Source organism: Lepus europaeus, chromosome 17, assembly GCF_033115175.1.
Source record: "Lepus europaeus isolate LE1 chromosome 17, mLepTim1.pri, whole genome shotgun sequence".
Classification (NCBI taxonomy): domain Eukaryota; kingdom Metazoa; phylum Chordata; class Mammalia; order Lagomorpha; family Leporidae; genus Lepus; species Lepus europaeus.
In genome coordinates, this window is record NC_084843.1 from 62898848 (window position 1) to 62922856 (window position 24009).

Here is a 24009-nt window from a genome sequence, read left to right on the forward strand (position 1 = left end):
GGTCTTCCATCCCCGGGCTCAGCCCCCAGATGGCCGCAACGGCCGGAGCTGCGCTGATCCTAAGCCAGGAGCCAGGCGCCTCCTCCGGTCTCCCACGTGGGTACAAGGGACTAAGGACTTGGGCCATCTTCTACTGCTCTCCCAGGCCATAGCAGAGAGCTGGATCGGAAATGGAGCAGCCGGGTCTCGAACTGGCGCCCATATGGGATGCCAGTGCCGCAGACGATGGCTTTACCCGCTGCGCCACAGCGCCGGCCCCTTATTGCTAGATTTTTGTCATTTTCAATGTTTAAATTAGGAAGCAGTACTATGTTGAAGTTTATTAATATTCTGTCGAAAGTTTTTCAGCATAATTGTTTCCTTTGTCATTCCTGTATTTTGTGTATTTATACACAACCTGGGCAGAGGACCCACAGACTTCACCAGACTGCTGACGGCTTCCCGGCACAAACAAGAAGCGGTGACGAAGTCCATATCCTGAAACCAAACCATATCCTGAAATCAGCGTCTTCCGTGGCGCTTCCCATTAGCCCCTGTAAAAAGTCGGCTTCATTGCAGGCTTCTGGACTACAACTCCCTGCAGGCAATGCGGCCCCAGGGCCTATCCGGAGTTAGGACAGTAACTCCATCCAATGGTTCCCGTGAGGCCCCTGACAGCCTACGATTCCCAAAATGCACGGCGGCAGCTTCTGCCTTGGGGACACTATGGACACCAAGTTACTGCTGGGATCTGCAGTCGTTTCGTATACCTTTGGGGGTTAGCTTCCTCTTAACGGTGTCTGAGGGCTGGGCTCAAAGAAAAAGGCAGGAAACGTAGCAGTAATTAAACAAACTTGTCCCCTCCACCCGCCCGTACCCGGCCCGCTACCCGAGAGCGCGAGAGCGGAAGTGGTGATGGCCGGCGCGGCCGGAAGTTCAGATCAGCTGATGGGGGAGGCGGTGCCGCAGCCGCCTAGAGGCCCCGGCCGCCGAACGCTTGGTCCGGGCCCCGAGTCTCGGAGGCTGGCCGCGATTGCCTCTCGCACCTCGCTGTGGGGCGAGGCCCGGTCCCGTCCCTCTCCCAGGCCTGAGATCTTCGCCCGGCACGGCCGCCCTGAGCGCCCCGACCACTCCCAGCCCCGGCTCGCCCCTCAGGCCCCGGGCCTCCCCTCAGTCCCCGGCCGGCGGCCCAGGCCCCGGATCCGCGGGGGGGGACCCGGCCCCGGGGGGAGCGGGCCCCATGGAGCTGATGTTCGCCGAGTGGGAGGACGGCGAGCGCTTCTCATTCGAGGATTCGGACCGCTTTGAGGAGGATTCCCTCTGCTCCTTCATCTCCGAGGCCGAGAGCCTCTGCCAGAACTGGCGGGGATGGCGCAAACAGTCGGCGGGGCCCAACTCTCCTACCGGCGGCGGGGGCGGAGGTGGCGGCGGCGGCACCAGAATGCGAGGTGAGGGGGAGCGGGGTGGGGGAAGGGGAGCGGGCAGGCCCTGCCCGGGCCTCGCCCGGGAGCTGTCCCGGAGCTGTCCCGGCCCGGGAGCTGTCTCAAGTTCAAGTGCACGGCAGGACTGTGCGGTGGCTGCCTGCGTGTGTGTGTGTGTGTGGGGGGGAGCGGGGGAATCCTGCACTGGAGAGCGAGCAGATCTTTTGTTTTTCGTTCTCCCTGGTGGAGAAGGAGGATCCCTTCTCGGACTTGGGAATGCTTCACTGAGTTCAGCCTGAGCAAACCGGAAAGTAGACCACGAAAGAATGTGGGCAGGGAACGGATCGTGAAGTGACCCTTTGGGGTGTGTCAGCCCATTGCCAAGTGCTTGGGAGCTTCTTGCCTCGGGGCGTTGACCTCTGACCACAGCTGCACCAAGAAGGGATCCCCGACCCCCCCAGAGCTCCGTGGGGGCGAACCTGCCTTTGGAAGGAGGTTCCAGCCTCCATAGATGCCCATGAAAAGCTTTGCTCCTGACCGTCCCCAACATCTGTCAGAAGCCAGGCAGGGATTTGTAGATTGGAGCCTTCAGTTTCCTTGCCTGGGGTAGTGTCCTCGTGAAACACTTTCCATTCTTTTATGTCTGTGGGTTTCTTACATCCTAGGGTCTTTCCTTGAATAAACTGATTAGTGGTGTATGGAATTGTGCTTTTTTAGAGGGTACGGAGGGGAGAATGACAAGAGAGACTAGCTAGCCTCAGGACCCTGCCTCTTTTGCCTGCCTCCCACTTTGTCACTGGAAGTTGGCCGCAGCAACTGAGAAGTTCAATTTGTGTGGTTGTGCTCAAGCCATTCCAAGAGCCCTGTTTCACAGACTGCTCTGCAGAGATTCCTAGTGTCCCTTTGGGACAGAAATTGACAGGGGTCACTTCTTAGGAGTGACTGCCAAGTGGTGGTATTGACAGTCAGCTTGGAACATCCACCCACACGCGGATGGTAGGCAGTTTCAGGATTGGTTTTTCTTGGCCCCTCTGCTTTTTTATTTGCATGTGTGCGTGGCCTTGTGGCACTTGCCCACTTTGGGGGAAGTGTCTGCAATCCTGCTGGTGTAGACACACTGGTGTTTTCTTGGACAGGTTACAGTCTGGGAAACAGGGTCAGTTCCACCTGCCCACCCTCTGGCTACCCTCAGTTACTTGTCAAATAGAAGAGTTAACTTGTTTTTTAAGAAGAGGTTCTTGCTAGTTGATTTTCTGATCTGTCTTCTAATATGATCGGCAGTCTGGTAAGAGCTGTAGTACTACTTTTTGATTAAAACATTGTGAAATCCTTCTTGAATGATAACTCCGTCCTGTTCCAGGTGATCCCAGGAGCAGCAGCGTGGGGCCCTGGGGTAAATGTCTCCCCACAAGGGCTTCCAGTGTGGGAAGTCAGGGCTTAGGTGTGTCCAAGAGAGTGTAGCCTCTGTCTTCTTGAGGTCCCTTCTTAACTCTGCTCTGCTGTGCTCTGTCCTGTCTTCTCTCCCGCGAGGGGTCTAGAGTCCTCTAGAAGAAAGGGATAGTTCAAACACTGTCAGAGCCCAGAGTGCCAGAGGAGAGAAATCGGAGTCTGAAGGGCATGTAGTCTACGGGCAGTTCGATGCCGGGCCACGTGAGCCAGATTGTGAGCTAATCTCCTGGAACACACCTGACCAGGAGTTCCCTGGGATGTCCCTGAGATCTGTTCTAGGCCTTGGGCAGCGGACTGTGGGCTGGGCATTGTTTGTTCACGCCCCCCAGGTGGAGGTCTAAGGGTTAGTATACCAGGACAGAGGGTATCTGGGATAGGGTTAGTATACCAGGACAGAGGGTATCTGGGATCTTCATGCAGGTCTCTTCTTTGTTTCATAGTGAGTTGAGGCCCAGGATGTGGCACTGTCATTAATGCCAAGTAATTATGTCCCTTTTCATTCCCCTTCTCTTCCCTGCTTCCCAACCTTTGTTCCAAAGATGGACTGGTGATCCCACTGGTGGAGCTGTCAGCAAAGCAGGTGGCATTTCACATCCCATTTGAAGTGGTGGAGAAGGTGTACCCCCCAGTGCCCGAGCAGCTGCAGCTCCGAATTGCTTTTTGGAGCTTCCCTGAGAATGAAGAGGACATTCGGTGAGGACTGATGGTGGCCAGTAGGGCCCTAATATCCCGCTGTCGGCAGGGCTGCCCACCTAACAAAGGAGATACTATGTGTGGAGCTGTGGTGAGGGGAGGAAGAGGCAGTGCCGGGGAGGCCCGTGGCCTTTGCTGGGGTCTGTTCGAGGTTTTTGCTGAGTTGCGCCCATGTCCTTCACCCCAGGCTGTATTCATGTCTGGCCAATGGCAGCGCGGACGAGTTCCAGCGAGGGGATCAGCTGTTCCGCATGCGGGCTGTGAAGGACCCACTACAGATAGGTGAGGTTTCCGTCATGCGCTGGGGCGCGCCTGCCCTGCCAGTCTCCTGTGTTGAGACTTAAGGATCCACTGCAAGAAGCGGGAGCAGGTCGTCTGGAGGACTGCCCGGGCCGGGCTGCAGACACAGATCCAGTCTTGGCGGCTCTGCTTGACCGTGTCTGCATTTCTCCCCAGGGTTCCACCTGAGTGCTACAGTGGTACCGCCTCAGATGGTCCCTCCTAAAGGGGCCTACAACGTGGCCGTGATGTTTGACCGCTGCCGGGTCACTTCCTGTAGCTGTACCTGTGGGGCTGGGGCCAAATGGTGCACCCACGTCGTGGCCCTCTGTCTCTTCCGCATCCACAACGTGAGGCCCTCCCCATTTGTCCTGGCCCCATCCTGCGCTGCACCCCGCCCCCCTTCTCCGCTGCATGCCTGGCCACAGTGTGAGCCCCCTCGCCTCCTCTGCTCTGCCTCTCTGTCCCCAGCTGCAGTTTCAGCAAACCTTTTCTCAGGTGTGCCGTGTTTCTCTGTGTCCGTGGCAGGCTTCCGCAGTGTGCCTGCGTGCCCCAGTCTCCGAGTCCCTGTCTCGGCTGCAGAGGGACCAGCTGCAGAAGTTTGCTCAGTACCTCATCAGTGAGCTTCCTCAGCAGGTGAGAGGGGTTGGCCACGCTCCCACAACCAGCTCCAGGCCCGGGCCTACTGGGTTCACCTGTGCCGTGTTCCCTCTGCTTTTGTCCCTTTTCCTCAGATTCTTCCCACAGCCCAGCGTCTCCTGGATGAGCTCCTTTCTTCCCAGTCCACCGCCATCAACACAGTGTGTGGAGCCCCAGGTGAGTGTGGTGAGAAAGCCAGTGCAGGGCACGGTGTGCTGTTGTCAGGTGCGCGCGGGCCTTGTCTCGAGGTGACGGACTGCCTGTCTCAGACCCCACGGCAGGGCCCTCTGCCTCGGACCAGAGCACCTGGTATTTGGATGAGTCCACGCTCACCGACAACATCAAGAAGACTCTGCACAAGTTCTGCGGCCCCTCCCCCGTGGTCTTCAGGTAAGTTGGCTTTCTGCATATGTGTCTGTGATGGAGGGGGAGCAGCTCTCAGGCTATTGACAGATTCTTTGTTCTGTTAATGTCTGTCCCCCACCTTTTATTCTCTGCACAGTGCCTGGTGCACAAGATGTCACCAACAAATCAATGATTGATGGTGATCGCGCATCATCAGAATGACCAGTCTTTAGGGCGAGCAAGAGTTACTTTCTTTTCTTTTCTTGACAGGCAGAGTGGACAGTGAGAGAGAGAGAGAGAGACAGAGAGAAAGGTCTTTCTTTGCCGTTGGTTCACCCTCCAATGGCCGCTGCGGCCGGCACGCTGCGGCCAGCGCACCGCGCTGATCCGAAGGCAGGAGCCAAGTGCTTATCCTGGTCTCCCATGGGGTGCAGGGCCCAAGCACTTGGGCCATCCTCCACTGCACTCCCGGGCCACAGCAGAGATCTGGCCTGGAAGAGGGGCAACCAGGACAGAATCCGGCACCCCGACCGGGACTAGAACCCTGTGTGCCGGCGCCACAAGGTAGAGGATTAGCCTGTTGAGCCGCAGCGCCGGCCAAGAGTTTCTTTCTTTCACAGATCAGGAGATTGAGGCAGAGAAGGATGGGCGTTTTTTTCGTGGACATCTCTTTGCCCCTGTGCTCTAGGCCAAAACCCAGTTGCACTTTCACCCACTTCATTTAGCCCCATCTTTGACTCATCACTTTCTGCTCTCTAATTTTCTTTTTTTAAAAAACTATTGATTTATTAATTTTGAAGGAGTTACAGAGAGTTTCCATTGCTGGTTCACTCCCTACATGGCTACAATGGCCAGCGCTAGGCCAGGCTGAAGCCAGGCACTGCATCTGGGTCTCCCACATAGGTGCAGGGACCCAAACACTTGGGCCATCTTCCGCTGCTTTCCCAGGCACATTAGCCGGCAGCTGGATCGGAAGTGAGCAGCCGGGACACGAACTGGAACCCATATGGGATGCTGGTGTTGCAGGTGGCAGCTTTACCCACTACGCCACAACGCCGGCCCCCTGCTCTCCTATTTTCTTAGTGATGTGAACTCAATGTATCTGTCTTCCACGGAGCCTCCGGCCGCTGCTGAATGGGCATGTCTGCTGCGCCCTCTGAGGGGCCGCGAACCCGAGGGCGTCTGGAACCTGCTGAGCATTGTGCGGGAGATGTTCAAGCGGAGGGACAGCAATGCTGCCCCGCTGTTGGAAATCCTCACTGACCAGTGCCTCACCTACGAACAGGTAATCCCCCTGAGTTGAGCTCTGTGCTGGCTCATTTTCCCTCACCCGCCTCATTCTTTCCTTCCAGGGCTCTTGGGGAGGCTGCTCTGTCTTCCACGGAGCCATCAGCCATTGCTCACAGCCCTCTTTGTCCCCAGATAACAGGCTGGTGGTACAGCGTGCGCACCTCAGCCTCACACAGCAGCGCCAGCGGGCACACAGGCCGCAGCAATGGGCAGTCAGAGGTGGCAGCCCACGCGTGCGCCAGCATGTGTGATGAGATGGTCACACTGTGGAGGCTGGCCGTGTTGGACCCTGCACTCAGCCCCCAGCGGTGAGTCTCCCCCCGAGGCTCGCCACAGCCATCCCAGGACAGGCCGAGCCCACATTTCCCTGTACACTGACATCTACCATTATTCTGGCCCGAGCCGATGCGAGGTGCAGATGTAGGGTTCTTCGTGACTTAGGACCCCTTTCTCAGTGGCGTTTTTCCTCTGTCCTCCACGCGGCAGCTACTTTCCGAGGTTCCCGAGCGTGGCAATGATGCCTATGGGACAGGCTCCAAAACTGTTCCTCTGTGTCCTTTCCCTGTATTCTGTGAGGCACACACATGGCCTCCCTTCCCTTCTCTGTGCAGAGTGGACCCCGCTCCCCTCCAACGAACCCTCCCTGTGTTCCCACAGCCGCCGGGAATTGTGTGCGCAGCTGCGCCAGTGGCAGCTGAAGGTGATTGAGAACGTAAAGCGGGGACAGCACAAGAAGACCCTGGAGAGGCTCTTCCCTGGCTTCCGGCCAGCCGTGGAGGCCTGCTACTTCAACTGGGAAGAGGCCTACCCACTTCCTGGTGTTACCTACAGCGGCACTGACCGGAAGCTGGCACTCTGCTGGGCCCGGGCCCTGCCCCCTCGGCCAGGTGCCTCCCGTTCTGGGGGCCTGGAGGAATCCCGCGATCGGTCCCGACCTCTTCCCACTGAGCCAGCTGTGCGGCCTAAGGAGCCTGGGGCCAAGCGCAAGGGATTGGGTGAGGGGGTTCCCTCATCGCAGCGGGGTCCCCGCCGCCTCTCCACTGAAGGGGGAGATAAGGCTCTGCATAAGATGGGTCCAGGTGGGGGAAAAGCCAAGGCACTGGGAGGGTCTGGCAGTGGCAGCAAGGGCTCGGCAGGCAGCGTGAGTAAGCGACGGCTGAGCAGTGAGGACAGCTCCCTGGAGCCAGATCTGGCGGAGATGAGCCTGGATGACAGCAGCCTGGCCCTGGGTGCAGAAGCCAGCACCTTTGGTGGATTTCCCGAGAGCCCTCCACCCTGCCATCCCTCTGGTGTGTCTCGAGGGCCTTCCGCCTTCCTTCCTGAGCCCCCAGATACTTACGAAGAAGATGGGGGCGTGTACTTCTCGGAGGGGCCTGAGCCTCCCACAGCCTCTGCTGGGCCCCCTGGCCTGCTGCCTGGGGAGGTCTGCACCCGGGATGAACTCCCTTCCACAGATGAGAGTGGCAATGGGCTCTCCAAAACCAAAGAGGCAGCCCCAGCAGTTGGAGAGGAAGATGACGACTACCAGGCTTATTATCTGAATGCCCAGGACGGGGCTGGGGGCGAGGAGGAGAAGGCCGAGGGCGGGGCTGGGGAGGAGCACGACCTGTTTGCCGGGCTAAAGCCGCTGGAACAGGAGAGCCGCATGGAGGTGAGGGGACTTGGGACTGAGGGAGGGAGAACTGGGTACCCCTTAGCCACAGCTGGGAGGGTCCCCCACCCCGGCCCCAGGTGGGAGTGTCATGACGCTCAGCATGACTGTTAGAATCCCATAGCTGGCTGCTGATTGGCTTCCCTGCCTGCAGTCCACATGCTGCCCTGCTCGCACACTGACTTCTTAGATGTCTCATCATGTCACTCTGCTGCTGAAAGCGAGCAGATTCTCATTGCCCTGAGGATAAGCATGGAGATCCTTGGCATGGCATAGGCAGCGCTGCTCGGTCTGATCTCTGCTTGCTTCTCCAGCCCCGTCTGGCTGCTCTGTCCTCACACTGCCGTCGCCGAGCCTCTCCCATAGCCTCATGCCCTTCCTGCTCCATACTTCTGTGTGGATGAGCCTTTTGCCTAGAATGCACTTAGCCTGTCTGGCCTGGTTAGCTCCTGGCCCTTTGGGTCTCAGACATCTTAAAGTTCACTTCCTCTGGGAAGTCGTCCTTGTACTGCTCCCTTGCCCCAAGTTCCAGTGGGGTATCCTGCCTGCTTGCTTAGTTGCTGGCATCACACTGGCTTGTGTGTTTATGTGTTTGTCTCTCTGATCAGGTTGAGCTTCTGTGATATACTGGGACTATCCCAGCATACAGCAAGTGCTCAAGGAATGTTTGTTACATGAGTGAAAATTGTGCCCCACCCCTCCCTGCAAGTTGAGGCTTCAACCTGTCTGGCCCCATGTCCTCTCTCCAGGTATTATTTGCCTGTGCTGAGGCCCTGCATGCGCACGGCTATAGCAGTGAGGCCTCTCGCCTCACGGTGGAGCTTGCCCAGGACCTGCTAGCCAACCCACCCGACCTCAAGGTAGAGCCGCCCCCTGCCAAGGTGAGAGAGACCCCCTTGCTTTACCCAGCCCCACTTACCTGAATCCTGTTCCCACGCCCCACCAAGTGAGAGCCTCCTACTGTCTCTACCGAAGAGAGTCAGACTCATCTGCCTGCCTCCTTGTGCTTCCCTCTCCAGGGCAAGAAGAACAAGGTATCCACAAGCCGTCAGACATGGGTGGCTACCAACACCCTGACCAAGGCAGCCTTCCTGTTGACGGTGCTAAGTGAGCGCCCAGAGCATCATAACCTGGCCTTCCGAGTTGGCATGTTTGCCTTGGAGCTACAGCGGCCCCCAGCTTCTACCAAGGCCTTGGAGGTGAGAGCTTCCATCGGAGCCTCATACTTCAGTCTCCTTAAAGCCTGGCACCTTGATCTCCAGGCAGACCTGGGGGTCTGAGTCCACTTCTGTGCACAGGTGAAGCTGGCATACCAGGAGTCTGAGGTGGCCACTCTACTCAAGAAGATCCCTCTGGGTCCCAGTGAGATGAGTACCATGCGGTGTCGAGCTGAAGAGCTTCGGGAAGGGACGCTCTGTGACTATCGGCCTGTGTTGCCCCTCATGTTGGCCAGTTTCATCTTTGATGTTCTCTGTGCTCCAGGTATGGTGCCTGACCCTAGAATAAGGGGGGAACTGGGTAGAGATAACTTTTTCTAAGGAAAAACCAAGAGTACCAAGGTTCTGAATCACTTTTAGGACCCATCAGGCATGGGTAGGTCTGGGATGATGAGGGTCTTGGGTTCCCTTATGTTCTTTCCCATGGTTCTTCTAACTTACCCCAACTTTGATCCAGTGGTTTCTCCCACGGGTTCCCGGCCCCCAAGTCGCAACTGGAGCAATGAGATGCCTGGGGATGAGGAACTGGGATTCGAAGCAGCAGTTGCTGCCTTGGGTAAGTCTGTCGGTGCCTTGAGTACATCCATGAGCTAAGCCTGGCCCAGGCCTTGGAGGACATGAGAACTGGGCATTGCTCCTGAGGGGCTATATGATAATGGGAAAGTCAGCATGAATGGGTAAGCCATCTGATGCCTCTTAGACAGTCAGAAATTCAGGGCATTGCAAGCTATGGGTGTTGACTGTTGCAGCCTGGGGGGTAGCAGAATGTAGGAAGTGAATTCAAAGATGAATGAGTTCCAGATAGGGGACTGCCATGGATAGAGACATAGCTGCAATACAGTCCTCGGGAGAAGACCTCCCCAAAGTGCTAGGTGCATGCTGGGTAGGCAGAGTAGGCCAGGTTGTAAAGATCTCAAAAAGCAGACAAGAGCTTAGATTGCATGTAGCAGGCAGTGGGAACCTTCTCCAGGTGATGTGGTGTGGACCAAGGGAACTCCTTATATCACGTGCCAGGGGCTGAAGAGTGCTGTGTTTGCTTGTGCTGTCTGGGGAGTTAGGGCCACTGTGAGGCCCCATGAGGCCCACCTTTCCACAGGCATGAAGACAACTGTAAGCGAGGCAGAACATCCCCTCCTGTGTGAAGGCACACGTCGGGAGAAGGGTGACCTGGCATTATCGCTGATGATCACTTACAAGGACGACCAGGCCAAGCTCAAGAAGGTAAGGGACAGAGGCACTAGGCTTTTGATATAACACAAAAGCTTCACCCTTTCTCAGGGATTTCCTGTATAATGAGAAAAGTGCTATTCTGCCCATAAGAGTTAAGTAGGAAGTCATTGGGGCATTACATAAAGAACAAGAGACTGGGGTGGGTGTGGTGGTGCAGCAGTTAAGGTGCCACCCGTCCTGTGTCCGAGTGCTGGGTTTGAGTCCTAGCATCTGCACTTCCAATCCAGTTTCTTTCCAGTGTGTACTCGGAGCAGCAGATGATGGCTTTAAGTACTTGGCTCCCTGCCACCCACATGGAAGAGCTGGAGTTCTGGGCTCCTGGTTTTGTCCTGGCCCAGTTATGGCTATTGCTGGCATTTGGGGAGTGAACTAGCAGATGGAAGATCCCTCTCCATCTGCCTCTCCAGCACTCAGTCTGTTTCTTTGAAATAAAATGGGGGAAAAAGCCATTGGGGTGTTTGGATGTGGGGTGGAAGAAAGGCAGAGGCATAAGGTCATTCATTCATTTATTGCTTAATATTCATTGAACATCAGGATATTCAGTCCTGCAGCACTAACAGAGAATGCCAAGGTACAAGAGTCAAGGTCATCCTGTAGTAATAACTGGGGAGAGCTTCCTGAGGAGGTGGCATCAGGCTGTTTCAAGGAGAAAGGTGGGTAATAGAAGTTGGGGGACAAAGGGCATCCTTTCACCGCTTCTCTGTCCTTCAGATCTTGGATAAACTTTTGGACCGAGAGAGCCAGACCCATAAGCCACAGACGTTGAGTTCTTTCTACTCATCTAGTCGCCCAGCAGCCGCCAGCCAGAGGTCTCCGTCAAAGCACGGGGGCCCGTCTGCCCCTGGGGCCCTGCAACCACTGACCTCAGGCTCTGCAGCAGCTGCTCAGCCAGGGAGTGTGGCAGGGGCTGGGCCAGGCCCCACTGAGGGCTTCACAGAGAAGAATGTGCTTGGTGAGGTGTGGGCACTGGGCTGGGGGAATGAATGGTATAGAGCCACGTGGGGTTCCCTTTCCTAGGCTCATCCCGATGTCCTACTTTTCCCACCTAGAAAGTTCCCCCCATTCCCCCTGTGAAGGTCTTCCATCTGAGGCAGCTTTGACTCCAAGGCCGGAGGGGAAGGTTCCCAGCCGCCTGGCACTTGGCAGTCGAGGAGGCTACAATGGACGGGGCTGGGGCTCCCCAGGGCGGCCTAAGAAGAAGCATACAGGTAGGACCACTTGTGGGATGGCGTAACAGGACAGACAGTCCTCAGGGTTACAGCCTGCTTCTGAGACTCCTGATTTCTGAGACTTACCTTGTCTTGGGGGGTTAGGCATGGCCAGCATTGACAGCAGTGCCCCTGAAACAACATCGGACAGCTCCCCCACCTTAAGCCGGAGGCCACTTCGAGGGGGCTGGGCCCCCACTTCCTGGGGTCGAGGACAAGACAGTGACAGCATTAGCAGCTCTTCCTCAGACTCCCTGGGCTCCTCATCCTCCAGTGGAAGTCGCCGAGCCAGTGCCAGTGGAGGGGCCCGGGCCAAGACGGTTGAGGTTGGCAGGTCAGTGGGAAGAAATGCCTGTCTCTCCTGATCCAGCCCACCCTGAGCCACATCCCTAGTGTAATTCAGCCATTGCCCCTCCCTTCAACATCCTCACTCACCCTGGTCCTTCACAACCTACCTGGAACACCCATTTCAAAGAAACCCCAACCCCCGTCCCTACCCCATCGCCCCTTCAGGTACAAGGGCCGCCGCCCCGAGAGTCATGCCCCCCATGTACCCAATCAGCCATCAGAGGCAGCTGCACACTTCTACTTCGAGCTGGCGAAGACGGTGCTGATCAAGGCAGGGGGCAACAGCAGCACTTCCATTTTCACACATCCATCTTCCTCAGGGGGCCACCAGGGTCCTCACCGCAACCTGCACCTTTGCGCCTTCGAGATTGGGCTTTATGCCCTTGGCCTGCACAACTTTGTCTCTCCCAACTGGCTCTCCCGTACCTATTCTTCCCACGTTTCTTGGATTACAGGTAAAGCCAGTGTCCTGACTTGGGTATGGGAGGGAGATATAGTTGTGGAGAAAAGAGCTTTTGTAGCGCTCCAACAGGAGAGACATTATTCCCATGGCCCAGTGGTGCCTGTGCTAACCCCACTCTGCTCTTCTCCCCTATCCCTGAAGGCCAGGCAATGGAGATCGGCAGCGCAGCCCTGACTATACTGGTAGAGTGCTGGGATGGACATCTGACACCCCCTGAGGTGGCGTCACTGGCTGACAGGGCATCACGGGCACGAGACTCCAATATGGTGAGGGCGGCAGCAGAGTTGGCCCTGAGCTGCCTGCCTCATGCCCATGCGCTGAACCCCAATGAGATCCAGCGGGCCCTGGTGCAGTGCAAGGAGCAGGTATTTCTACATGCAATCTGGGAACTTGCTCTGGAGCTGTTGAGCAGGGAGGTTGGGTGTGGGAAAGCTGAAGGCCCAGCTCTTTAATTCCACATCCTGGAGTTTACAGATTATCCAGTTTGTCCCGTTACAGTGACATTTTACATATTACAGTTTGAATATCCTGTATTTGAAATGCTTGGGACCAGAAGTGTTTTAAGATTTTGGATTTTTGTGTATTCACATAAACATAATGAGATATCTTGGGGCTGGGACCCAAGTCTTAACTTGAAATTCGTTTGTTTCATGTATACCTTGTGCACATAGCTTGAAGGTACTTTAGAGAAGGGTTTTTAATAATTCTGTGCATGAAAGAAAGTTTCATGGCTGGGACTGTCACTTGTGGCATCGTGTCAGTGCTTAAAGGAGTTTGAAGACTTTGCAGCATTTCAGATTTTTGGATTAGGGATACTTAGTCTGCAATTACATTTTCATATCCATCATCTCCTTTACCTAGCAACTCTATGGTTAGGAATAGTCCTATTTTACAGGTAAGGAAATAGAGGCTTATACTTTAGGGAGCAAGATGATCACCTATGAAGGAAAATTTAAGGCAGGCTTTAGAGATTACATGGCTTAGATGGAAGGATGTGGAACTGGGACTGTAACTTGGGTTTGACTCCTGTCGGTCAGCAAGTACAATCTGTGCACATTCACTGCTGTGATACCAAGTATTGACCCTGACTCTAAGGCCTCCCTGGGAACCAGCCTACTCTGAGGGGAGACAGTGGAATGTCATCTGACACCATCTCTGGGGTAAAGGCTACCCACTAACGCTCTGTTGCCCCTCCCTTCCAGGACAACCTGATGTTGGAGAAGGCCTGCATGGCAGTGGAAGAGGCGGCTAAGGGTGGGGGCGTATACCCCGAAGTGTTGTTTGAGGTTGCTCACCAGTGGTTCTGGCTATATGAGCAAACAGCAGGTGGCTCATCCACAGCCCGTGAAGGGGCTACAAGCTGTAGTGCCAGTGGGATTAGGGCAGCTGGGGAGGCTGGGCGGGGGCTGCCTGAGGGCAGGGGGGGCCCAGGGACTGAGCCAGTTACAGTGGCAGCGGCGGCAGCAGCAGTGACAGCAGCAGCCACAGTAGTGCCAGTCATCTCAGTCGGGTCCAGTTTATATCCAGGTCCAGGTCTGGGGCATGGTCACTCTCCTGGCCTGCACCCCTACACTGCTCTACAGCCCCACCTACCCTGTAGCCCTCAGTACCTCACACACCCAGCTCACCCTGCCCACCCCTTGCCTCATATGCCCCGGCCTGCTGTCTTCCCTGTGCCCAGCTCTGCATACCCACAGGTGAGACCAGAGTTCTGCTGGGGGTAGGGCTTGTGGGAGTTCACTGGGGGTTGGGGCAGGGTACCCTAGGAATATAATAGGGCTGCCCCAAGCATCTTCGGTGGGGGGAAGTCTGAGGGGACCCAGCTCAACTAAGATGATAAATGTAGGGACTCCCCTATGGGGTGAAGGAGGAGAGCTACATCATAGTAACGTCATGTTCTCCTCCTTTTCCTCCCCTTCTCTAGGGTGTGCATCCTGCATTCCTGGGGGCTCAGTACCCTTACTCGGTGACTCCTCCCTCACTTGCTGCCACTGCTGTGTCTTTCCCCGTCCCTTCCATGGCACCCATCACAGTACATCCCTACCATACAGAGCCAGGGCTGCCACTGCCCACCAGTGTGGCCTGTGAGTTGTGGGGACAGGGAGCAGGTGAATGGAGGGGAGGGAGTCTTCTCATTTAGTCTGCCCCTGCCTGGGCTTTGAGCTGCTCACATGCCTTTCATCCCATCCTAGTGAGCAGCGTCCATCCAGCATCTACATTTCCAGCCATCCAGGGTGCCTCACTGCCTGCCCTGACCACACAGCCCAGCCCTCTGGTGAGCGGGGGCTTTCCACCGCCCGAGGAGGAGACTCACAGTCAACCGGTCAATCCGCACAGCCTGCACCACCTGCACGCTGCCTACCGTGTCGGTGAGAGATGGTCCCTTTCAAAGTGCTTCTACCCGCACCTGTGCCACAGGCGCTTCAGGAGTGCCCTTCCACCAGCTCTTGTTTATTGCAGGCTTGGGGCAGAGGGGGAGGAGAAAGCACCCCACCACGGCTCACCTTTTATCTCCTAGGGATGCTGGCGTTGGAGATGCTGGGTCGCCGGGCACACAACGATCACCCCAACAACTTCTCCCGCTCTCCCCCATACACTGATGATGTCAAATGGTTGCTGGGGCTGGCAGCAAAGCTGGGTAACACCTCCCCTCCCCAGGACCATAGTCCTCCCATCCATTCCCCTCCCCACCTTCCTATCCCAGACCTCCTTCCTAGCTCTTGCTCAGAGTTGAGGCCTTGGTCGGGTACGTGTGCGGGCGTGGGGGGCGGAGGGCTACCTCAGCTCCTGGGGTGGAGGGAGGCTTTCGGCCAGGCCAGAGCTGAGATCTATAAGTTGGGTCCCTAGGGCAGAGGTGGCCACCCCCGTCTCATGCCCCTCCCCCTGCCCCCCAGGAGTGAACTACGTGCACCAGTTCTGTGTGGGGGCAGCCAAGGGGGTGCTGAGCCCGTTTGTGCTGCAGGAGATCGTCATGGAGACGCTGCAGCGGCTGAGCCCTGCTCACGCCCACAACCATCTGCGTGCCCCGGCCTTCCACCAACTGGTGCAGCGCTGCCAGCAGGCATACATGCAGGTGACAGTCCAAGAAGTATGGAGATGAGGGAGGAGGACGTCCTGGGCTGGCACAGACCAGCTTGTGCAGCATGGGAGGGAGGGGACGGACTCGGTGCTGTGCACTGAGGTCCCTGCCCGGCTCGTTTTCCCGCAGTACATCCACCACCGCTTGATCCACCTGACCCCTGCCGACTACGACGACTTTGTGAATGCGATCCGCAGTGCCCGCAGCGCCTTCTGCCTGACACCCATGGGCATGATGCAGTTCAACGACATCCTGCAGAACCTCAAACGCAGCAAACAGACCAAGGAGCTGTGGCAGCGGGTCTCACTCGAGATGACCACCTTCTCCCCCTGAGTCTGGCCCCCATTGGGCCCTATACAGGGACACAGGCCTGTGGCTATGGGGGCCTTTCACACAGTGGGAGTGAATCTTGGCTGGACAGATCATCCCCACTCAGTTCCCTGGTAGCCCAGACTGGCAGCTGCTCTTGGGCTGTAGCTTGGGGCCAAGATGTCTCAGACCCTAGAAGCCTAGGGCTGGGAGAGACAGCCCTGTCTGGGAGGGGGCGCTGGGTGGCTTCTGGTATTTATTTGGCATTTATAAATATATAAACTCCTTTTTTACTCTAGACTGCCTGGATTCCTCCTTTCTTTGCCTCCATCTGTGGTTAAACCTTGAGCTAAGGGTGGGGGAGGGGAAGGGAAGTATAGGGGTTGAATGTCTGACATTTGCCTTATCACAGGTTTTTGTTTTTCTCTCGCTCCAGTGAGGCAGACAAAACAGAAAAATAAGGATGTTTATTAAGGACATTTCTAGCCCACTGCTAGGGCTCAGACTCAGCTCTATGAGCTACTGTCCGACCTCATCCCCATTCAATGTGAATGACGTTAGGGAGGCCGGGCCACAGGTAGATCCCACCACCTGACTCAAGGGACCACAGCAAGCAGACCCACCTGGAGCCAGGTACAGACAAGACACTGCCGGGGGTGATGAGAGAAATCACTGGACTTCTATGTTGTCCTACACCCTGCCTGGACCCTCTCACTCCTCACCTTCCAAAATTAGGGGTCAAAGGTGCCTAGTACCATGACATGGGGCACCAAGGGAGCCCCTTTATTAGACCCCAAAGCTAAGGGAAGTCTTTGCCTTCTCAGACATCCCAGGTCTGGGGGCCACTGAGGTAGAAGGGGGAGGGGTCAGGCCACTCTAATCCCCTTGTGGGCCCTGCTCTGGGCTCGCCCCTTAGAGAAGTAGGGGGCTTTTTGCTGGTATGAGAGGCTGGAACATCAGCCCACACTGGAATGCTGCAGTTCTTCCCGAAGCCATGAGGGCACTGGCTGCCCGAGCCGGCTCAGCAGCTTCGAAAGCTCCAAATTATGGTTCCGGAAAAAATCCGTGAGGAAAAGGCGGGACTGACAGGAGAAAAATGAAGGGCAGAAACAAATGATGAGGGGTGGGACAGTGTCCTCCACCTGCAAGTAGGAAGGAATCCCCTGCCCCAGGCTTTACTTACCTCAGTGTCCATGTCTGGGTACTTCCGGCCTTTGCTCTTGCCTAGGCAGCGGGTCTTGCCACCTTCAAGTCCCTGGCACCAAAATCCCTTATCTTCATCAAACCTGCTCAACAGGAAGAGGCCATTAGGTAGCAAGGAAGAGAGAGATTCAAGTCTCTCAAGTGCACACTGCCCTACCCAGCCCACAGGGACATGTGTCTCTCCTTGTGAACCAAGGGAAGTCCATGTCTCCTGCACACACAAGGAGCTGACCTGCTTCCCCATTTCCCCCCGAGCACTCCTCCCCTGGCTCGTGCTCTCCCACCTGAGGGTCCGTGTGTAGTTCAGAAAGGGTGTGATACCCAGGAACTTCTGGATGCTCTCCATTGAGGCGGCTGGGTTGGTGCGCAGCTCTTGCCCGTCCACGATCAGCAACTGAAGGACAGGGGTGCGGTTCCCTCTGTGTCCCTAAGAAGCCTCCAGCCGAAGGGAAGGGGAACCCCAGTGAGGGCTCTTAGGGGTGGTACCTGTCCAGAGGGGTAGTAAGTCAACCAGCGTTGCAGGTGGGTGGAGTAGTAGCCGGGAATGAGACAGCGGCTCTGCAGGGAGCGAAGCGCCAGAGGGGCCTGGGTGGAGGCCGAAATCACCTGGTAGAAGGTGTAGTTCAGAGCAGCTGGGTCTCCGTGTGCTCGCTGGTGCTGAAGGGCACGGTGTAAGGGAAGAACCAGTGACTGCACAGACATGGCCTGCTCTCGTCCCTGACAGCCGGCCCAGGCGTCCCTCCCCGGCACACCAGTTCGCCCACCCTCACTCCTTTCTGTTTCTCCAGCAGCTGCCCCCTCGCTTCAGGCACACCTGGTACCAGGAGTAGGCCCTGTCAGCAGGGTTAGTGAGCACAGTGATGATCTTGGCTCGTGGCAGAAGGGCAGCCCCTCGCTGTGGCACAACCTCCGAGTCAAAGTAGGTGGCGCTTTTTTCAAACAGGAAGTCAGTGCTCGCATTGGAAGGGACAGGGAAGAAGTCCATGTACCTGTGAAGTAGCAGAGAGGCAGAGAAATTTGCAAAGAAGCCACACGTCTGTGCTGGAGGAAGCTGGAATGAAGTGTTTTTGGAGGACTGTCCCTCTGAGAAGCACTCCAAGGGGTCCCAATCTCACCAGTCAATGCCCTTGTGGTAATTAGGGCCGCTGAAGAACTGAATCTCCTCAAAGGTGCTGGGGCTGGGAAAGCTGCTGGTCACAGCGGGGTGTAGGCTCAGGAAGAAGTGAACAGCCGTGGTCCCTAAGTGGGAGAGAAGACCAAGCCATTGTGGGGGAGAAGCCAGGTCAATAGCATGAACTCCAAGGAGGTAAGAAAACCAGCACTGTAGGTTTTTTTTTTTTTTTTTTTTTTTTGACAGGCAGAGTGGACAGAGAGAGAGAGAGACAGAGAGAAAGGTCTTCCTTTGCCATTGGTTCACCCTCCAATGGCCGCCGCGCTGCGGCCGGCGCACCGCGCTGATCCGATGGCAGGAGCCAGGTGCTTCTCCTGGTCTCCCATGGGGTGCAGAGCCCAAGCACTTGGGCCATCCTCCACTGCACTCCCTGGCCACAGCAGAGAGCTAGCCTGGAAGAGAGGCAACCGGGACAGAATCCGGCTCCCCGACCAGGACTAGAACCCGGTGTGCCGGCGCCGCTAGGCGGAAGATTAGCCTAGTGAGCCGCGGCGCCGGCCCACTGTAGGTTTTAAACTCCCGTGGCCAAACTGCAGCAAGAGAAGGAAAAGTCCGAGAGGCCCTGGGGAATGGTTAAAACTGCTCCTCAATCTTTGTACCAGAACCATTTGTGGATCTTTTAAAAATTCCACATATGATCCTGATAACCAACCAAGGCTAGGAATCACAGCTAGCGCTGTGGTACAGTGGCTTAAATAGTGACCTGCAGCAATGGCATCACATATGGGCACCAGTTCAAGTGCTGGGCATTCCACTTCTGATCCAGGTCCCTGTGGTAGATGGCCCAAGTCCCTCCCCCCCCCCCCCCCCCACACACACATGTGGGAGAACCAGAAGAAGCTCCTGGCTCTCTGGCTCTCTCTTTGCTTCAGCCTGTCCCAGCCCTGGCCATTGTGACCATTGGGGATTGAATCAGCAAAATGAAAGATCTCTCTCTTCTTATCTCTCTAACTCACCTTTCAAGTAAATATATAATCTTAGAAAAAACAAACAACTTTCAAGAGAATGGACTGGGTCCAGTGCTGTGGTGTAGTGTGTAACCTGTGGTGCCAGCATCCCATATGGGTGCTGGTTTGAGTCCCAGCTGCTCCACTTCAGATCCAGCTCCTTGCTGATAACCTGGGAAAGCAGTGGAAGATGGCCCAAGTGCTTGGACCCCTGTACATACATGGGAGACGCACAGGAGGCTCCTGGCTATTGGCTTTGGATTGGCCCAGCTCTGGCTGTTGTGGCCATTTGGGGAGTGGACCAGCAGATGGAAGATTTCTCTCTCTGCCTAACTCTGCTTTTTAAATACTTTTTTTTTTTTTTTTTTTTTTTTAAAGAGGATGGATTAATGAGAGTGCTAGGTATGAGGAGAGTACTGCTTGGTAAAAGAATCCTTTGGAGTTCAATGCCGGGCAACAGAAGTTGGCTAAGGATGATTCACCTGTCTTCTGGGGTCCCACAATGAGGAACTTGGGGAGCCGGTCACAGGTTTTCTCCTTCGACCAGATATCTTTGTGCCTCTTGTCATCACAGGGATTCTGTAGGTGAGGCCAAGAATCAGATGAAGTCTAATCTCTTGAAGCCCAACCCAATCGTGTCTCTGGCCGGCCCCCTTACCTGCCAAAGGGGGCTTCGCTCCTCAGGGAAAAGCTCAAAGTACTTCTGTGCAAGCGGGACAGGAGGAAGGGTCTGCAGGCGCAGCCGTGTCCAACACTGGAGGAAGCGCACCAGGCTCTCAAAGGTGTACAGGCCCAGCCGGTCATTCCCGTAATTGGACAGGTGGGTCATAAAGATGCTGATCTGCAAGGGGGGGTGCCTGCATATCAGACTTGGCAAGCTTACCCCATCTCAGATCAGCCTGGGGGAGTCAAGTCCCAGCCTGCAACACTGCTCTCCCATCTTCTAGCCCTTCCTCCTGGCACCTTACCGGATTAAGCAGCACTGTCAGGAAGAGCTCTCCCCCTCGGATGCTCCGGTCTAGTTCTCGAGAGCCTCCAGGATACTCATTATAGAAGATTGTGTGAGTGAAGAGGCCACACGTCTGCCGGGGCAGCACCTGGCGGACAAAGAACAGGGTCAGAGGAGATTGGAAAGGCTGGGTAAGTGGATGAAGGACAAACATTTTAAGGCACTGGGATTCCCTGGGCTACAGAGGATTCAGTCTGAAGTTACAGCAATAACGCTCCTACTATGTGCACTGTCATTGTTCACCCTTCTAAACCCTGTTTAAGCGTAGGAACTGGGCCTAGCAGTCAATGCAGGCTGGAGGCTGTCTAAATGCGGGGATGTGATGCACATTTGACTGGGAGTCCCTCACCATAATGCCATTGTGAATGAAGCCTCGGCGGTAGCGGGCAGGGCGGAGATGGGGATACTCCTCAGTGCTGGTCACCTGGATGCCCCACACAGATTTCCAGGCCTCATAGAGCTGCGTGTGGATGGGGTACACGCCCGAGTGGTGGGGGGCCACAGCGTACCCCAGGTCCGTGGGAATCCCATGCTCCTGGGAATGGCATAGACTCTCACCAGGACCTGGTGAGGTTCGGGGAGCAGAGGGTAAAGGGGGGGGATGCCTCGACAGAAGGAAGAATGGCAAGGGTTGGGGAAGGGGATCCCCCTAGGAGAACTGGAAAGGAGGCATCGTCGGCAAGAGGAGGGAGGACGAGGGAGAGCGCCGAGGGTCTCACCAGAGCGAACTGTTTGTTGAGCCTCATCTGGTCGGCCAGCACGGAGCGGTTGTGGAACAGGTGTGGCTGCATGTGGCTCCACATGTGAGGGAACCACCAGAACTCTCGGCGGTACTGCAGCAGCATGTCGTCCCCTGCGTCCTCCTCCTCTGTCCCTACAACCACACTGACCGCTGACCACAGCCGGCAGGCCCGCGCCTGCTTTGTTTCCTGACAGCCTGATCACCTGCCACCCTGGGACAACATCCCTGACCCTGCCCACGGAGGCTCTGCCACACTGGCAACCTGCCCTCCAGCCACCCAAGCCAGTAACGCACGCCCACCACTGTGTCCTCAAGCAGTCTGACCCAACCCGTCCCCACTTCCTTGGCTGTCCAGGCAAATGCACACTCAAGGGACAGATAATTAAAACTGAGGCTGCCACGCTCAAGGAGCAGGGGAATAACAAGCTCACCAGTGTGATAGAACTTGCCCGAGAAGCCCAAGTTGAAGGTGAAGTTGGGAACTAAGGTCCTGAGTTTGTTCTGCGTGGTCAACAGAGCCTGGGAACAGAGCCAGGGACAAGAGAAATCAGGAAAGAGCAGAATGAGTGGGAAACATATGAGAACCAGCATTCTTCCTGCCTGGAAGGACAGAGTACCCCTACGGCAAGCTCAGCATCAAGGAAGAGAGCTGGACAGGCCAGAGCCTGAATGGCTTCTAAGAAAAGAAACTCTGAAGTGCAGGGAAAGACAGACTGACCTCAACGTCAGCCACCTTCATGCGGGTACCTTCCTTGCCCACAAAGATGTCATCGATGTCTACCAAGATGTAGCGGTCCAGGTCCAGGCAGAGGCGCTTGCCAGTGAGGTATGCAACAGCATCGACAAAGACAAGTTTGTGGAGCCAGAAGGAAAGGCCGTGGCCAAAGAGCACCCTCTGGATGCCATCGTGGAGCCCCAGGTCCTGTACCACAGTAGGAAGCCGGGCCCGACGAGACACTGGTCCTGGCACAGGGGCCTCAGCTGGCCGAAGGCTGGCAAGAAGCACTGGTTCATATGTGCTATGATTGGATTGGAAGATGGTCCAGTCATCACCAGGCAGAGGCCCGGGTTCCAGGCGGCTGGGGCGGGTGAGATGCAGTAGGGGGGCAGAAGGATTCACTTGGTAGTCCCGGAGCCCCAAGTTGGAGTGTAGAAAAAGAGGAAAGCCCTTGAGCTGGGCGCTCAGTAGGCTGTGCTCATGGGCTCGGAAAAAGCCAATGATACCCACGCCATATTCCACACAGTATCGGTCTAGCAGTTCCCTACTCCAGGCATCCAGGTTGACATACTTGAGCAGGTTCTCATAAATGACCAAGACGTAGCGGCCGTGGGTGTGGTCAGTCAGTGTGGGCATGTCCCCTCGACCAGGTGCCAGCTCAGTGCTGTAACGAAAACGACTAGACTCCAGGATGGCCACAATCTCCTGCCCCAGCTGGGAGTATGCACTCTCCACAAACACAAGGACCACGGGTTCAGTTCGGGCTGTCTCTGGAGGCCTGGGAGGCCGGGGTGGGACTGGAGGCGGTGCAGCACCAGGGCCAGATGCCCCACCACTGCTGCAGTCTCCCAAGGGCAGGGGCAAGGGTTCCTTAGCCTTGGGACTGGTGGACACGTAGTAAGCCAGGAAGCCCATGGAGCCCAGGCTGAAAGCAATCAGCAGCAGTATGAGGCGGTGCAGTTCCAGCTGCCGAGCTGGGCGTACCACCTTCCACAGCTGGAGCATGGCGGGCGAAGGGAAGGAGGGTTGGGGACCACCTCGGGACAGGAGGCAGGAGTTCTAGCGGCTAAGACTGTCCTGGCAGGGTGAAAGGACAGGAAAAGAGGGGGAGGGGATTCCCTCAGGGTTAGCTTCCTGAAGAGGTGGCGACAAGTCCTCTCAATACAGGACAGGGGAAGTAGGAGGGGCAGCAGGGGGTGAGTGGACAGAGTCCTCAGGTCTCAGGTCACCATGGCCACGGGGCCCATGGCTTCAGGCTGCAATTCTCGCCAGGCTCTACTCTTGGCCTTGGCTGAGCTCCTTACATCACAGGTCAGCAAAATTCACAATCTCTCGCCCCTACTGTCTGTAAGAGAGAGAGATCAATGGGTTACTTCTCTCCTGGAAACTGTGCCATGAACCCATTCTCCTCCTCACCCCCTCTCTCTTACCTCTTGCTCCCTGGACGGTGTGTTCTCCAGTGAGTCCTGCAGAAGAAGAACATGCGCTGAGCCCCAGCCCCGAGCTTCAGAGTGCATTCCCTTCCTTAGAGCAGCCGAATCAGTGCCCAACGCCTCCCTCAGCAAAGTGCAGTAAAGGACAGACAGCCCAGGAAGCTGGAAACGGGTCTGCTGTGGAAACAGTTCCCAGCCTGTGACCGCACAGCTGGCCAGCAAGAAAAGTCTCTGATCTTTCCATGAAAAACAGATGGAGAAGCCCCAGAAGTCCCATGCTCCCACGAAATACCAGGTGAGAGGGAACTCATGATTCTGGTACTCTTCCTCATCAACGAAACCCAACATCACGGCCAAGGCCAAGAGCACTAACAAGTGAGCAGTCACGTGGACACATGGTGGAGGAATTCAAGAGGAAACAGAGGCAGCCAGCTAGCGTTCTGTAACTTCCACCCCAGAACCTGGGGACTCTTCCGATGCTTATTATAAACCACTCACCCCCCACCCCGCACCCCTCTGTGCTGGTCAGGAGAGGAGACAAAAATGTAACCAGAGGACTGGAACCCGAGGAAACGCGAAGAGTTGAATCCAGAGTCTACCTCCCTGTCCACTCCAGCTCTTCCTAACGTAGCCAAGGTGGTACTACACCCTCAGGCCTACAGGCCCCAAAGGGTCCCCGAGCTAGCGGAGACATGTGAGGGACTGGGTCCGGTTACAGAATCAGAGCACACGGAGTGCGGCTGGATGACAGATGGCAGCCAATGAGACACAGTAACTGGAAAACACAGCTTTAAGGAGACCCTAGTTTGAGAGACTTCTCACACTGCTTTGCTCTCATTCCCCCACCTAAGCCACTGTTAGGAAGGCTGGTGGCTGGCAATCCCGCTCGTCGCCCACCCCTACACACAGCCGTCTCAGGGGTCCTTTAGAACTGGGACAGAGTATTCAAGAAAAGTTCACCCTTGGCCTGGGTAAGACTGACAAGAGAAGAGAGCTGGGAGAAGCGTGATCTGATGGGAAGAGGTGACTCCTTGAAACAGTGGCTGTCGGGGAACACAGCAGCTCGCAGGAGTCCCTGAGGGACAGCCGACCCTCAGGCCGCAGCACTCATGTTAACAACACTGACCATTCGTTGAGCATTTACTATCTGCCATTCTCCTGAGAGCTCTACCTGTTCAGAGGGTCC

General features: G+C 56.2%; 2 protein-coding genes across 7 annotated transcripts; one reads left to right on the top strand and one right to left on the bottom strand.

The window, feature by feature from the left end:
• The first annotated feature begins 956 nt into the window (after positions 1–956).
• ZSWIM8 (zinc finger SWIM-type containing 8) lies at positions 957–15898 on the top strand. 4 transcript variants are annotated; one of them, XM_062214566.1, is made up of 26 exons: positions 957–1427; positions 3389–3542; positions 3730–3824; positions 3999–4171; positions 4350–4457; positions 4556–4637; positions 4730–4850; positions 5889–6090; positions 6228–6403; positions 6753–7746; positions 8496–8627; positions 8766–8945; positions 9045–9228; positions 9421–9519; positions 10060–10184; positions 10905–11145; positions 11243–11401; positions 11507–11735; positions 11915–12204; positions 12354–12577; positions 13415–13909; positions 14137–14296; positions 14405–14581; positions 14731–14850; positions 15175–15285; positions 15421–15898. In XM_062214566.1, exons 1-26 carry the CDS (start codon positions 1220–1222, stop codon positions 15879–15881), a joined length of 5700 nt encoding a protein of 1899 aa, XP_062070550.1. In that variant the 5' UTR covers positions 957–1219; the 3' UTR covers positions 15882–15898. The 4 variants fall into 4 exon arrangements, with proteins under 4 accessions (XP_062070550.1, XP_062070551.1, XP_062070552.1 ...); XM_062214567.1 differs by having other exon boundaries at positions 8496–8606; XM_062214568.1 differs by having other exon boundaries at positions 15107–15285; positions 15421–15717.
• NDST2 (N-deacetylase and N-sulfotransferase 2) lies at positions 15876–22857 on the bottom strand. 3 transcript variants are annotated; one of them, XM_062214570.1, is made up of 14 exons: positions 22821–22857; positions 21391–22735; positions 21104–21191; positions 20650–20804; positions 20280–20465; positions 19890–20018; positions 19580–19762; positions 19404–19500; positions 17919–18042; positions 17618–17792; positions 17290–17460; positions 17088–17197; positions 16784–16886; positions 15876–16682 (listed from the first exon to the last, which is right to left on the bottom strand). In XM_062214570.1, exons 2-14 carry the CDS (start codon positions 22393–22395, stop codon positions 16557–16559), a joined length of 2652 nt encoding a protein of 883 aa, XP_062070554.1. In that variant the 5' UTR covers positions 22396–22735; positions 22821–22857; the 3' UTR covers positions 15876–16556. The 3 variants fall into 3 exon arrangements, with proteins under 3 accessions (XP_062070554.1, XP_062070555.1, XP_062070556.1); XM_062214572.1 differs by having other exon boundaries at positions 16595–16682; positions 17125–17197; XM_062214571.1 differs by lacking the exon at positions 20280–20465.
• Positions 22858–24009: the final 1152 nt, after the last annotated feature.

What these genes read in the sequence shown, in the direction of transcription:
- ZSWIM8 (XM_062214566.1), top strand. Translation starts at nt 1,220, where the DNA reads ATGGAGCTGATGTTCGCCGAGTGGGAGGACGGCGAGCGCTTCTCATTC. An exon ending in AACAGGAGAGCCGCATGGAG is followed by an intron (nt 7,747 to 8,495) that starts GTGAGGGGACTT and finishes TCCTCTCTCCAG; the next exon opens with GTATTATTTGCCTGTGCTGA. An exon ending in AAGACGGTTGAGGTTGGCAG is followed by an intron (nt 11,736 to 11,914) that starts GTCAGTGGGAAG and finishes TCGCCCCTTCAG; the next exon opens with GTACAAGGGCCGCCGCCCCG.
- NDST2 (XM_062214570.1), bottom strand. Translation starts at nt 22,395, where the DNA reads ATGCTCCAGCTGTGGAAGGTGGTACGCCCAGCTCGGCAGCTGGAACTG. An exon ending in TGACAGTGCTGCTTAATCCG is followed by an intron (nt 19,763 to 19,889) that starts GTAAGGTGCCAG and finishes CCCCCCTTGCAG; the next exon opens with ATCAGCATCTTTATGACCCA. An exon ending in AGCGAAGCCCCCTTTGGCAG is followed by an intron (nt 19,501 to 19,579) that starts GTAAGGGGGCCG and finishes CCTCACCTACAG; the next exon opens with AATCCCTGTGATGACAAGAG.